This window comes from Dasypus novemcinctus, chromosome 16, assembly GCF_030445035.2.
Source record: "Dasypus novemcinctus isolate mDasNov1 chromosome 16, mDasNov1.1.hap2, whole genome shotgun sequence".
NCBI lineage: Eukaryota > Metazoa > Chordata > Mammalia > Cingulata > Dasypodidae > Dasypus > Dasypus novemcinctus.
In genome coordinates this window covers 46,649,865-46,663,035 of record NC_080688.1, presented here as the reverse complement: position 1 = coordinate 46,663,035, position 13,171 = coordinate 46,649,865, and the positions used below count along the sequence as shown (strand labels likewise).

The 13,171-nt window shown below is 35.5% G+C and overlaps 1 protein-coding gene across 2 annotated transcripts in view; it reads left to right on the top strand.

Moving 5' to 3' along the window:
• Nucleotides 1-13,171, top strand: part of DSC3 (desmocollin 3) — a 51,148-nt gene that overhangs the window by 15,269 nt on the left and 22,708 nt on the right. For both annotated transcript variants that reach the window (XM_004455759.4, XM_023588015.3), the window contains exons 5-9: nt 4,127-4,282; nt 5,540-5,684; nt 8,038-8,204; nt 11,108-11,242; nt 11,583-11,768. In XM_004455759.4, coding sequence (XP_004455816.2) covers nt 4,127-4,282; nt 5,540-5,684; nt 8,038-8,204; nt 11,108-11,242; nt 11,583-11,768 — 789 coding nt within the window. The remainder of the gene's footprint in view (nt 1-4,126; nt 4,283-5,539; nt 5,685-8,037; nt 8,205-11,107; nt 11,243-11,582; nt 11,769-13,171) is intronic.

The following is a 13,171-nucleotide window of genomic DNA, read 5'->3' as shown; positions in this document are numbered from 1 at the left end:
AGCCTACTTTACAGAAATAGAAACAGCAATTGTCAAATTTATATTTGGAAGAGAAAGTGCACCTGAATAGCCAAAAGCATTCTAAAAAAGAAGAGCGATGCGGAAGGAATTTCACTTCCTGACTTTGAAATATATTACAAAGCTACAGTGGTCTAAACAGCATGGTATTGGCATAAAGATAGGTTAGTGGAATAGAATTGAGAGTCCAGGAAAAAAAACCTCACCTCTATGGCCAAATGGTTTTTGATAACCCTACCACATTCATGTTGACAGGACAAAAGAGTCTCTTCAACAAATGGTGCTGGGAGAACTGGATATCCTTAACCAAAAGAATGAAACAAGATCCCTATCTCACTCCCTATACAAGAATCAACTCAAAATGGAACAAAGACCTAAATATAAAAGCCAGGACCATGAAGCTACTAGAAAAAAATGTAAGGTAGGTGGTAGTTTCTTGGACCATATGCCCAAAGCACGAGCAACAAAAGAATAAATAGATAAATGGACCCCTCAAAATTTAAACACTTTTACATCTCTAAAAGAATTTGTCAAAGGGGTGAAAAGACATCCAAGACAATGTGGGAAAATATTTGGAAATCACATATCTGATATATAAAGAAATGCTACAACTCAACAATAAAAAGACAGACCTGATTTTTAAAATGCGCAAAACCCCTCTCAGTTGAAAGCAGATTTAGGCATCACTATCTCAAAATCCTTCAGGATAGAGGAATGATCAAACATAAGGGTGGAATGCAACTATGGGCTAAAGTAGATATTATTATTCTAATAATGGAAGAACTTGTAATACTGATATAAAGGCAGTGGTCACTACAGGTTTCAAGGGGAAGGAGAGGAAAGAATAGGTGTAACATGGGGCATTTTTGAGACACTGGAATTGTTCTGCATGACATTACAATGATGGATACCAGCCATTATACATTTTGTCAAAATGTATAAAATCGGGCAAGTCAAAGTGTAAAACAATGTAAACTGTAGACTATGGTTAAGAGTGATGCATTAATATGCGCTCATCAATTGTAACAAATATACCACATTAATGAAAGAAGTTGTTAATGGGAGAAAGTGTAGGAAGGGAAGGGGGTGGGGTATATGGGAATCCCCTGTATTTTTTTTTTTAAGATTTATTTATTTATTTATTTTTCTCCCCGTCCCCGCCACACCCCGGTTGTGTGTTCTCTGTGTCTATTTGCTGCATCTTCTTTGTCTGCTTCTGTTGTTGTCAGTGGCACAGGAATCTGTGTTTCTTTTTGTTGCATCATTTTGTTGTGTCAGCCCTCCGTGTGGGCGGCACCATTCCCGGGCAGGCTGCATTTTCTTTTGCGCTTGGCAGCTCTCTTTATGGGGTGCACTCCTTGTGCGTGGGGCTCCCCTACGCGGGGGACACCCCTACATGGCACGGCACTCCTTGCACGCATCAGGACTGCGCATGGGCCAGCTGCACACGGGTCAGGGAGGCCCGGGGTTTGAACCTCAGACCTCCCATGTGGTAGACGGACTCTCTAACCACTGGGCCAAGTCCGCCACCAATCCCCTGTATTTTTGATATAACATTCATGTAATCTAAAGTTCCTTTAAAAATAAAAAAATAAAAATTATTTTAAAAATGGGCAAAATACTTGAATAAACATTTGTCCAAAGAAGAAATACAAATTGCAATAAAATATATGAAACAATGTTCAACATCACTAGCAATTAGGCAAATGCACATCAAAGCTACAATGAGATATCATTTCATACCTATTAGAATGGCCACTATTAAAAAGACAGAGAACTACAAATGTTGGAGAGGATGTGGAGAGATAGGAATGCTTATTCACTGTTGGTGGGAATGCAGAATGGTATAGCCACTGTGGAGTACTGTTGGCAGTTCCTAAAGGAGTTGAATAAAGAGTTGTAATGTGATCCTGTAATATCACTACTGAGTATATACCCAGAAGAACTGAGAGCAGTGACATGAACAGACATCTGCACAACAATGTTCATAGCAGCATTATTTACAATTGCCAAAAGATGGAAACAACCCAGGTGTCCATCAACTGATGAATGGATAAACAAACTGTAGTGCATACACATGATGGAATAGTATGTAGCTGAAAGAAGAAATGATGTTGTAAAGCCTATGACAAATGGATGAACATGGAGGACATTATGCTGAGTGAAGCAAGCCAGACATAAAAATAGAAATACTGTATGATTGTACTGTTAATGTACTAAATATATTGTGCAAATCATGGAATTAATAACATGAATATAGGTCACCAGAAAACAGAATTAGGTTAGAGAATGGAAAGCTGAGGGTTAACTTGTGCAGAATTAGTGAAAAGGAGGTGTGTTAGCCTTTGGAAATGAATAGAAAAGGTGAAAGCTAACATTTTAACTAGCAGTGCTAGTATATGGGTATGACAGTGGTTTAAAGGGAAAGTTTAAGGTAATGTATATTACTGAAAGGAAAGCTAAAAACTGTCACAGGGGACTGTATAGCATAGTAAAACTCCATGTGAAGTATTAGTATGGGTAATATTGTGTATATAAGACCGTTTTTCTTTGAAACTGAACAAATGTGTATTACTATAAAATGATAATACCAGACATAAAAACCATTATGCTAGGTGAAAGAGACCATATTGTGTGATAACATTTATATAAAATGTAAATATAAATAATTTTTAAAGATGAATTTAGATAAGTGGTTATAAAGCTGCAGTTTACTGAGATCCCAAATAATAGTTACATAAGTAAGGCATGGGTTATCCCTCACACTTGTAAGTCTGGTCCAGTATAGAGATTTCAATTTCAGAAAATACCAAATGCCCCAAGCTTCCCTGGGTTTTTAGGTCGTCCATCCCTACCTGGTTCGAGATTGCTCTTCACTGTGCCCAAAAGGGAGAACACACTCTTTCCCCTTCTAGAGCTAACTCTGGATCTTTCATATATTATTTTTGCTCACATCCCATTGACCTAAAGTTTTCATGTGACCATGCCAAATTACAAGAGCAACTGAAAAATGTCTTTCTTCTAGACAACCTTTGGTTCTGCTGAATATTATAATACTAAAAAAATGGGGAGATTAGGTATTAGGAGATACTAGCACCCTCTGATGTATTGTCATCCTTTATTCTCTCTTTACAGATACCACACATCCAAATCCATCAGTAAATCCTGTTGGCTGTACTTTCAGTTTTTATCCAGAATCTAAGCACTTCTCACCACCCTTTACTTACTATGCTAGTCTTTCCTACTGAGCTAGTCTAAAGAACCATCTCCCCCTGCTCCTGTCCCCCGATTATTGCAGTAACTTTCTATATGCTCTCCTTGCTTTATCCCTTCCCTACCCATCCAAGTCTAGTTTTAATAAAGCAGCAAGTATTATCTTTTAAAATATAAACCAAATGTGCTACTCCTATGTAAACTCTCCAGTGGTTCCCCATCTGACTAAAGAAAAGCCGATGTCCTTGGAATCAATCATCTGTCTGATGTGGTCCCATCATCTCATTACTTCTTCATCTCCTCTTCCTTCCTCCTTGCTCATTCTATTCCAACCACAGGGACTCCTTGTTGCTTTTTGAACACTTCAGACTCACCCCTGCCCCCTTGGTTCTTTTGCATTTCCTATTTCCACTGCCAGAAAGAGCCTTCCTTTGTTTATTATCATAGCTCATTCTTTTTATTTCTCTCAGTTCTCCTCTGTAAGGCCATTCCAATTGGCATTCTTCTCATCAGAGTCCCTTTTTGCCAACAATGGGTGTTCCTGTTCTTTTCCATCTTTTCCAAATCAGTAGTTGGGAAATTATGCCTTATTGTTTTTAATTGGACTTTCCTCAATTACTATATGCATTGAACTTTGTTTTCTTTAAATTTTGAATTTAAATTTCTTTAAATTTTAGCAGTTTTAAAAAATCTTTTGCCAAATTCCAGTTACCTTCTTTCCCCAGTTTTCATTTGTGTATTAGTGAGATGACAGATGTGGTTATTATTTATTGAAATCATCTCTTTAAAATAAAAAAGGAAATATGCCATCTATATTTCTTTTTTTAAAAAATGGCATTTTTCACTGAATTTAACTTAATTTTAATTTTGTTACATGTGTATTTTTTTCTCTTAGGTTCAATCTGATGCAGCACAGAATTATACTGTCTTCTACTCAATCAGTGGACGTGGAGTTGACCAAGAACCTTTAAATTTGTTTTACATAGAGAAAAACACTGGAAATCTGTATTGTACCCAGCGTGTAGATCGTGAGCAATATGATACTTTTGATGTAGGAGTTTTATTTATATAAAACTTTAAATTATTGAACCATGCTTCTTCTGATTTTCCATCAATTCTATCTCCTTGTAGATTATAGAGTATATCTTAAAGTCAAAGGAAAGTAGAGAATACACTATTGTGGGATACTAAGTCTGCTGTTTTTCCCTCAACCTCTGCCAAATAAGGCTTAAATGAAGCAAAGAGGTTTAATTATATTTGGATGGAAATTCCAAGAAATTTCCAGGAAGAATGGTTTTGCTAATGAGATACTCTCTTTGATAATTGATACTTTTCCTTTCTCCAGGCTGTGTCTACTGGCGATTTGAAGGGCCTTCTTTCCTCTTCTGCTCTAACAACCTTTTTTCTCTTCCCTCCACGTGCATGATTCTCTGACCATGCTTGAGAACTAGACAGGGAAATAATCGTGGGAAACCAGACCCAAACAAGGAATAATAAGCCATATCCCAGATATGGATAAGCAAGTTGGGGAATAACTCAGATAATTTTCAGTATGATATGGTAAATGCTATGGAGTCATGTGGCCATCCCTGTTGTAGTTGGGGAATGGTTCCCTATAGGAAAGAGCAATTCTTTTGCTAGAAGAATAGGAAAGAGATGCTAGGTAAGTAAACATTGACAGATGTCAGCCATATGACATTTCTTTGCTTATGGTTAGAAAAATTTCAACTCAGTATCATAATCAGACACTGAAAAAATACATTCTATTCGACATTATTTTGCCTTTGGTTAGTTAACCATGGGGAAATTGTTAAATGTATTAGGAAAAAAACTCTTACAAAAATGTGATCTATGAGCTAAAGTAATAAAAGGGCCTGGTAGTATCAAGATTGGGAATCATTGCTTGGTTTAGATGATTTACTGGACTTTTCCCATTGCAAGGAGTTCAATTGCTTTCCCAAATAGAATTTTCTGAATATTAGAAGAAAAATGACTATAATCTGAATCTCTATGCTCACACTTAATTTCTCAGTCTGGTGGACGGGGTCACTGCTGACTCCATTGTACTCTGACCTAAGTTTTATTTGAAGTGTAGCTATCTCTACAAATCACTGTATGCTCCTTTGCTCTCATTAATATAAACTGTTTCTCCATTTGATACTATGATAAAAAAGCACTGAATAAAAATCTTTGAAGTGGCTCATTATTGAAAATATATATGAAGTAGGTAGTAGACAAAGCATCATATTTTCTTTTGCCTGAATCTTACATGAATGGCTTATTTCACTTGCTTTTTCCTGTTTTGTAGTTGGTTGCCTACGCATCAACAGCAGATGGGTATTCAGCAGATATGCCTCTACGACTGCCAATCAAAGTGGAAGATGAAAATGACAACCACCCTGTTTTCACAGAAAAAAATTATTATTTTGAAGTTTCAGAAGGTAGTAAAATAGGTAAGTCTACTTTTAAGAATAAAATTTATTATGTTACAAGTTTGTTTACATTTTTTGAGACACTGAATCTTTTATTCTCATGATGAGATCATTCTGAGATAACATTGGAGGCGTATCTATTCTCCAGAAAATATATTTAATCCCATTTAGTCTATTCAATATATAATTTACCAGATATTACAGGAGATTTGGTATTGTCAATATGATACCAATTAAATATAAAGGTAGCTAACAGTTACTCAAGCTTTGTACCACATTTGCCTTATGTATTTTATTTCATTTTCTCAGTATGCGGTTTGTTATTATTCTCATCTTCAAGAGAGGACATGCAGGGTTGAATGAGGAATAAAAACTAAAATCAGTATTAGGTTTCATTTGACTGATTGATTTGTATAAGGACATTCACAGTAAATACTGGGAATAACTTTAGAAAAACTTAATTTATGCATCTTTCATCTCAAACACTTGCTCGCCCACATGGAATGCCAAAGTGTTTCAGTTTAATTGGTCCTTATATATGGCACTCATGATGCCTTCTGAGACTTGCAATATAAAAATTACCACTCACAATAAAGTTGAAAGAACTGTGACTCAATCATAAAAGTTGGCTTTGCTAACTTGCCTATTAAAGTTTCTAATAATTACTTAAGTCTTCACTATATTATTATATCTGCTATACCCTTTTATATTTAACTTTGAAAATTTGATTTGATAGATGGTAACTTCTTTATGGCTCACACTGTACAATTAAAAAAAATAAAAATCACTGGTTTTGGGTATAAGAATGCTAGTTTTGATTTAAGATCTATCAATCTACTGTGGGAACGCATGCAAGTCTCTTCTGGTAGTTCCCTTACTTGTAAAATGAGTTAATTACATTACAGGAGTTATGATATTTTCCCCAGACTCACAATTATGTATTCTGTTATATTTTCTCTTTACAGAAAGGGATGGTTAGTTTCAGACGCTTGGTTGAGGATTCTTTTCTCTCCGCTTGTAACAGGGAGGCATCAAGGCAAATGCTTTCATGCCTGTCGTGCCTGCGATGCTCTGAACTAAGAGGGGTTCTTTGAGTTTGCCTTAACTTGCGTGCGTAGGGTTTGGCAGAGAGTGCTCAATTAACACTGAGGTAGAGCACTCGTGGGAAGGAATTTTCAAGCCAAGATTTTAGGAAGATTGTATTCTGCGACAAGTAAAGCAGTTCTAAATCCAGAGAATTAAAATAATGCTTACAGCTTCTTGGTCAAAAGGAAACTCTTATGCCTTAAAACGATTATAAACTTGTTTCCTATGAAGAGATAAGTAAATATCATTTATTTTCTTACAGTGAAAAGTTTACTTTAAATTGATCTGCTGATGAAATCTTGTCATTAGTTATAAATATGCAACCGAACCTTCTCTATAGTGATTTTTTTTTTAACTCTAAGGATACATTATAATGACAAAAGTATTTGAAACTAGTATTTCCTTGCACTAAGAGTTTTACTCTTATTTCCTTCAAATACAGTATTTTAATGAATATGTATGTGTTAGCATGTGTGTGTATGTAGGTGTTTGTGTTAACCCTTGGTGGCCCAAGGGCTATAAGTGCAGTGGATCTATGCACTGTATTTCCAGGGGAATTGCAACACTATCCTTACACTATAAGAATGCCACCTTATATACATACTGTTTGATACCTGAAATCCTTTACCAGGGCATTATTCTTACATTCCACACAGATGCCAAATATGGATAGCTCTAACTGATGAAATAGTTGACTTAAATTCACCCTGAATGGTAAATAGTATGAAATCTTTTCCGGAGAATTCAGTAGGATTGAAGACAGTGTAGTGTGAATGCAAAGCTGGTGAAAGGAATGAGGCAAATTAGGGGGTAGCAAAAAAGATAGTAGAAAAGAGTGTGAGGCTACTGAATTTCATTGGACCATCTATACCTGAAATCAACCGTGATTTAGTTATTAAAAGAAAAGTCCAGTTTTAAAAAATCTGAATTTTGTTAAAGGAGATATGGTCTGTTCTTCTAGGTAGGCTGTTATTGCAAAATCTTGGAAAATGCATTGAAATTATTCTTAATTGCCATTTATTTATTGTTTTTAGAAGTTTGCTATCAAGTATTTTTCACTGTCAACAAAATAAGGTATAACTTGATCCCGGACATCAAACTGTTTTCTATTATGTATTTGAAGTCATCTTTATTAGTACTATCTAAATATGTAATGCTTTGGGGAGTAAATACATTTTAAATTTGATTTCCCCCATCGTTCTTAAAATTGTAAAACATAGATACAGTGACATTTCTAAATACATTTTACCATTCTGGAAATTAAATGCTATTTTTAAAAAATTTGTAGGTACTACAGTGGGGGTAGTTTGTGCCACGGACTTAGATGAACCTGGAACAATGCATACGCGCCTGAAGTACAGCATTTTGGAACAGAAACCAAGATCACCTGGGTTCTTTTCTGTGCATCCCACCACAGGTGCCATCACCACAGCCTCTCATTCTTTAAACAGAGAGGTAGCCTTCACCTTCTATAGAATATTACTTTACTGGGTGTCAAAAAATCTCCAGCAATTTACTGCCATTTGCTATCCTCTGAATTAATAGTTTCTATTTTAGGCATAAGACAATAAGAATTCCTGGTATTTTACCCATTTTTATATTATTTCTATTTATTTAAGAAGAACCATTAAAGAATAGAATAGATTACTTGGTCTCTAGGAGGGGTGCAAAAGAAAACAAAATGATCTTTCTTGTAAAAATTGTTATTATTGGACATTATTTTATATTTTGTGTGTGGTTAATTGGTTTCAGCTCAGTAAAGTCTTCAATTCTCATGTGAGATGATTAGTTTTGCTTGTTCTTTGAATATAGATCATACCCTGATTCCTCTCCAGTTATTATAGATAAGTACTTTATCAGGAAGGAATTAGTTGACATATAGCTGATGGATTATTAAAAATCTGTGACATTATTTGAATGGTAGTATTGGCATATTTTCATATGTATAGTATTCTATACGCAAACTCCTTATGCATAGTTTTATTTGATTTTTATTATTTCTTTATTTGACTAAATAGGTGTTACATCCATTTTCTAGAGGAAAAATTTATTGTCAGAAAGATTGATTGCCTTGTCCAAGGTTAAATTACTGCACTGAATCTTCCTATCTCTTGCTGTTGCTCCAAGCCATTTTGTCAGCATATATTTAACACCAAGTCATGCATTACTGACCAAGACAGATGAATCAACCTCATATGTACCAAGATAGTTTTATTTTGTTGCTAATACCTTAGTGGTTCCTAATGTGACCCGATAATGAAAATGGATTTCCTTGACTTGGAGAGGTATTATAAAGAGGAAAGCAATGGGATTTGATACCAGAGAGGAAGTGAGAGATGGTGGGAACCTGTGAAAAGGAATGAAAAAAGGAGTACAAAGGTTTTAGTTCTCATTGTTTGTTTTTTGGGGGGTGGGGGCTTTCCAGGTCACAAAACACAATGGTAATGATAAATAGGACAGTTTGAAGAGGAAAATAGAATGTATTTTCCTATCTATCTGTGAAGTAAGTAGAGATGATGTAGCACTCAAGTGAAAACAACATTTTCCCCTCATTTATTATGAATTGAAAAAACGAGGCTCAGAAAAGTGAAATAATTTAAGATTGCTCAGCTCATAAGACACAGATTTGGAATCAAACCCAGGTCTTTCTCCCTGGTGAAAAAAAATCTAGTGGGACTTTATGGGGGAAAAACTACAGGAGTTGTTGAGGGGAACATCACAGGAAGTGAAGAAATGAACAAGAGAGCTAAAGAAACAGGCAACTGAGGGAAAGAAAAGACAGGGTAGCAGAGAGTCTGGGAGACTATGGGAGTAGAATTTCTGGGTGGGAATGCAGGTTTCCAATGTGGAAGGCAGGTCAAGTAAAAGGAAGACTGAGAGATGAGATAGGGAAGCAGAAAATGAAGAAGAATCAAAGAAGCAAGTGGCTAAAGAATAAGGAGATAAAAGAGAAAGGCAATAACCTAATGACTTCATTTCATCCTCATCACACCATTGAGATTCAATTTAACGAAGACACTAAAGACCTAATGGTCATATCCTCTAGCTACTTTTTAAGTACCTCTTTCTGTGGCTGGCACTTATCCAAACTCTTTTTCTATTAGATTTCTTGTTCTCCTTTTTCTCTGAATTTTCCTTTTTAGTGTCCTTTGCTCAATCTTCTTTTTTCCTCATTCCTAAAATGCTGTTGCTCCTTGGAATTATATTCTCAGCTCTTCTCATTCTATAATCTCTCCTGGATATTCTGATTCATAATTTTAACCACCATCTGCGTACTGATGACTTCCAGATCAGTTTTTTAGGCACTATTTCTCCCTTGAGTAGGGAGCCATATAGCCAGGTGCCCTCTGGACATCTCTCAATGGTTTTGCATAGACAATCAAATTCAACATATGCAAAGCAAAACTCAATGCTTTCACCCTTCCTTCCGCACTTTGCTAGGGCTCACTTTCTCAGAGAATCTGTCTCTGTGCATTTCCTGTATTGGTCAAAGGAAGACTCCTGAGCATCTTTCTCAAATCCTTTCTCTCTCTTAACTACCGTATATAATCTCTTATCAAGTCCTACTCTGTTCTACTCCCATGTACCTTTCCTGTTACCCCTTTTCTTTGTGTTGTTACTACTTTTGATTTAGACCACCTGACTTAGACTGCCACAGGAACACCTTAACTGGTTGCTCAGTTCACTCCAAATTTGTTCAACCTTCCTTTAAGAATACTCTTTCTAAAACTCAAATGTTCTTATTTTGTGTTCCTCCATGACTTTCATTTAAAACATTCACTATTGTTGCTTCACTATTACCTGTTTTTTAGGATATTAAATAATAGTTTATTATACTGCATTTACAAGGAAAACAGACAATGCAGCCAGCAGAAAGAACAAAAAATGTCTTCAGGCTTGTATTTTTAATTGGCAAGAAATAGAATTCCTCTAATGAGGTCATGGAAATTTTACAATAAGTAAGCTCAGTAAGTGTATGTGGAGTTCTTATAAGATCAAGTTCTACAGGTACCTCTTTTTACATTTTCCACATCACCTGGCTCTTTAAATCATGGGAAAAAGTCCTTGGTATACTGGGAAAACATTTCCAAAATGAAGTTATAAGTTCTCTTTCTTTTAAAATTTCCTTAATTTATGTCAAAGTCTAAATTTTCCCAAAGCGTAATTCTAAATTTTTTATTTGGCTCTTTGTAATTTAACCTCTGCCTACCTGTTTGGCTTCATCCCTGCCTAGCAATTTCTTAGAGTTTATGAATAAAAACATGGATATACAAAATAGCAGAATGTACAATTAAGGTTTCATTTATATATCTAAACAAAAGGATTCAAGACTAATTGAATATTTGCTTTGTTTTCAGGTTGTAGACAAGTACATACTAACAATGAAAGTACAAGACATGGATGGTCAGTTTTTTGGATTGATGACTACATCAATTTGTACCATAACAGTAAAAGATTCCAATGACAATGCGCCCACTTTCAAACAAAATGCTGTAAGTATAGAATATAAAATTCTATCTCTTTGTCTACTGCCATTTGTTATGCTTGAATAATATTAAAATTTAAATAGCTGACATAACTGTCTTTTAGTTATACATATTCATATTTACATTATCTTGCTATCATTAAGGGCCAGTGACATTAGAGTTTTCATTTGTCATGAAGTCCTTTCATTTAAAAATAACCCTTAATAAAATAATACTATTTGTGGTACATGGTTTTAATCTGTGTAAAATCTATAAGAACAAGTCCCTTTGGAGTGGAAGAAATATTTTACTTTCCTTGAAAAAGTTCTTTTTATAGTAAGTTTGTAATGAGGTCTTTCTTTTTCAGTATAAAACATCAGTAGAGGAAAACAAATACAATGTGGAAATCTTACGATTATCTGTAGAAGATAAGGATTTAATTAACACTGCCAATTGGAGAGCCAATTACACCATTTTAAAGGGCAATGAAAACGGACATTTCAAAATCAGTACAGACAAAGAAACTAATGAAGGCGTTCTCTGTGTTGTAAAGGTATGGTAATGATATATAATTGACAACTTGGGAAGTCTACTCATTTTAATCAACTAAAGGTTGAATCAAGTAAATACTTTCAGAACAGGGACTCTACAAGTTGGAAAAGAACTTAAAATCTGTTTAGTCCAGCTCTTCCCATCTAGTGCCTACCTTTTTCTATAATTTGTTGCCAGTTACTAATCACTTAGCTCATGCTTGAACATTATCAATTATAAAACTCTCTACATTTCCATTTGAAGCTTATTCTATAGCTGGAGAACTCTGATTCTCAGATCTTACTTCTATTGTACCTAGTTTTCTTTCACCTTATAATCTGTGTTAATGGTCCTGGTTCTACCTTTAATGCCATACAGAACTGGTATAATTCTTTTGAAAAGTTTGCTATGTCCATTTGAGACTTACCTTTTCTAGGATAAATATTCCCAATTCCTCTATTCCTTCATCAATATAATTTGGAACCTGATTTACCTCTCGCTCCTTCTCTTGAATATATGCCTGCTTGTCTCTGATGATTTTAAAGGTGATATTGAAGATGAAATATAGTATTGCAGCAGACAGCAGTGAATGAGCCCATTCTTTGTTCTATATAATGTTTGGTTCCACTGTCTGTGGTGCAGGTTGTGAGGACAGGAAGACCCTATTCAGAAAGGACCTTTGACTTTATATTCCTAGTTCAGAACAAGAAAGTAGTTCGTCCTGTGAGCAGGTGTAGGGGTTACTCACTGAATAAAGGAGGCTTATCTGTCAATAATACTATGGTGCATCTTTGGTGCATAAACTTATCTATTTGTAGTTATTCTGTAAAAGTTTCCAGAAATTTTACACTGAGGCTTGGCAAGCTCTGGCCAGATATGAAGAGTCAAACTTGCTTGCTCTGGATGATTGTTAACATCACACCTTTTCACATTTCAGTTCTCTGTGATATGGTTTGCTCAAATTAAATAATGTGGTTTGCTAAACACTGGCTACTTAAAAAAATGAGGCTTTGTAATTGAGAGTAATAGTAAAGGAATTAAGGAAATGGTACCATTTGCTTTCCCCCCTTGTTTTAGTTTGCCAATAGCTGCCAAAAGCAATATGCCAGAAATGGGTTTATTTTCACAGTGGGGGTTTATTGGCTTGCAAGCTTAGAGTTCCAAGCTGATGAAAGTGTCCAAATCAAGGCATCCTCAGGTGACGCTCTCTCCCAGAAGACTGACTGCTGCCATCAGGCACATGGCAGCACCTGCCAGTCTCTGCCCATCTCTGCTTTTTCTTCTGGGCTCTGTTGCTTTCAGCTTCTGGCTGCACCATCTGTGGCTTTCACTCTCAGCTTCTGTGTGTTCCTCTCTGAGCTCCTGTGTCTCTGTGTGTCTCTTTCCCTATTCATCCCATTTATAAAGGAGTTCAGTAAGAGGATT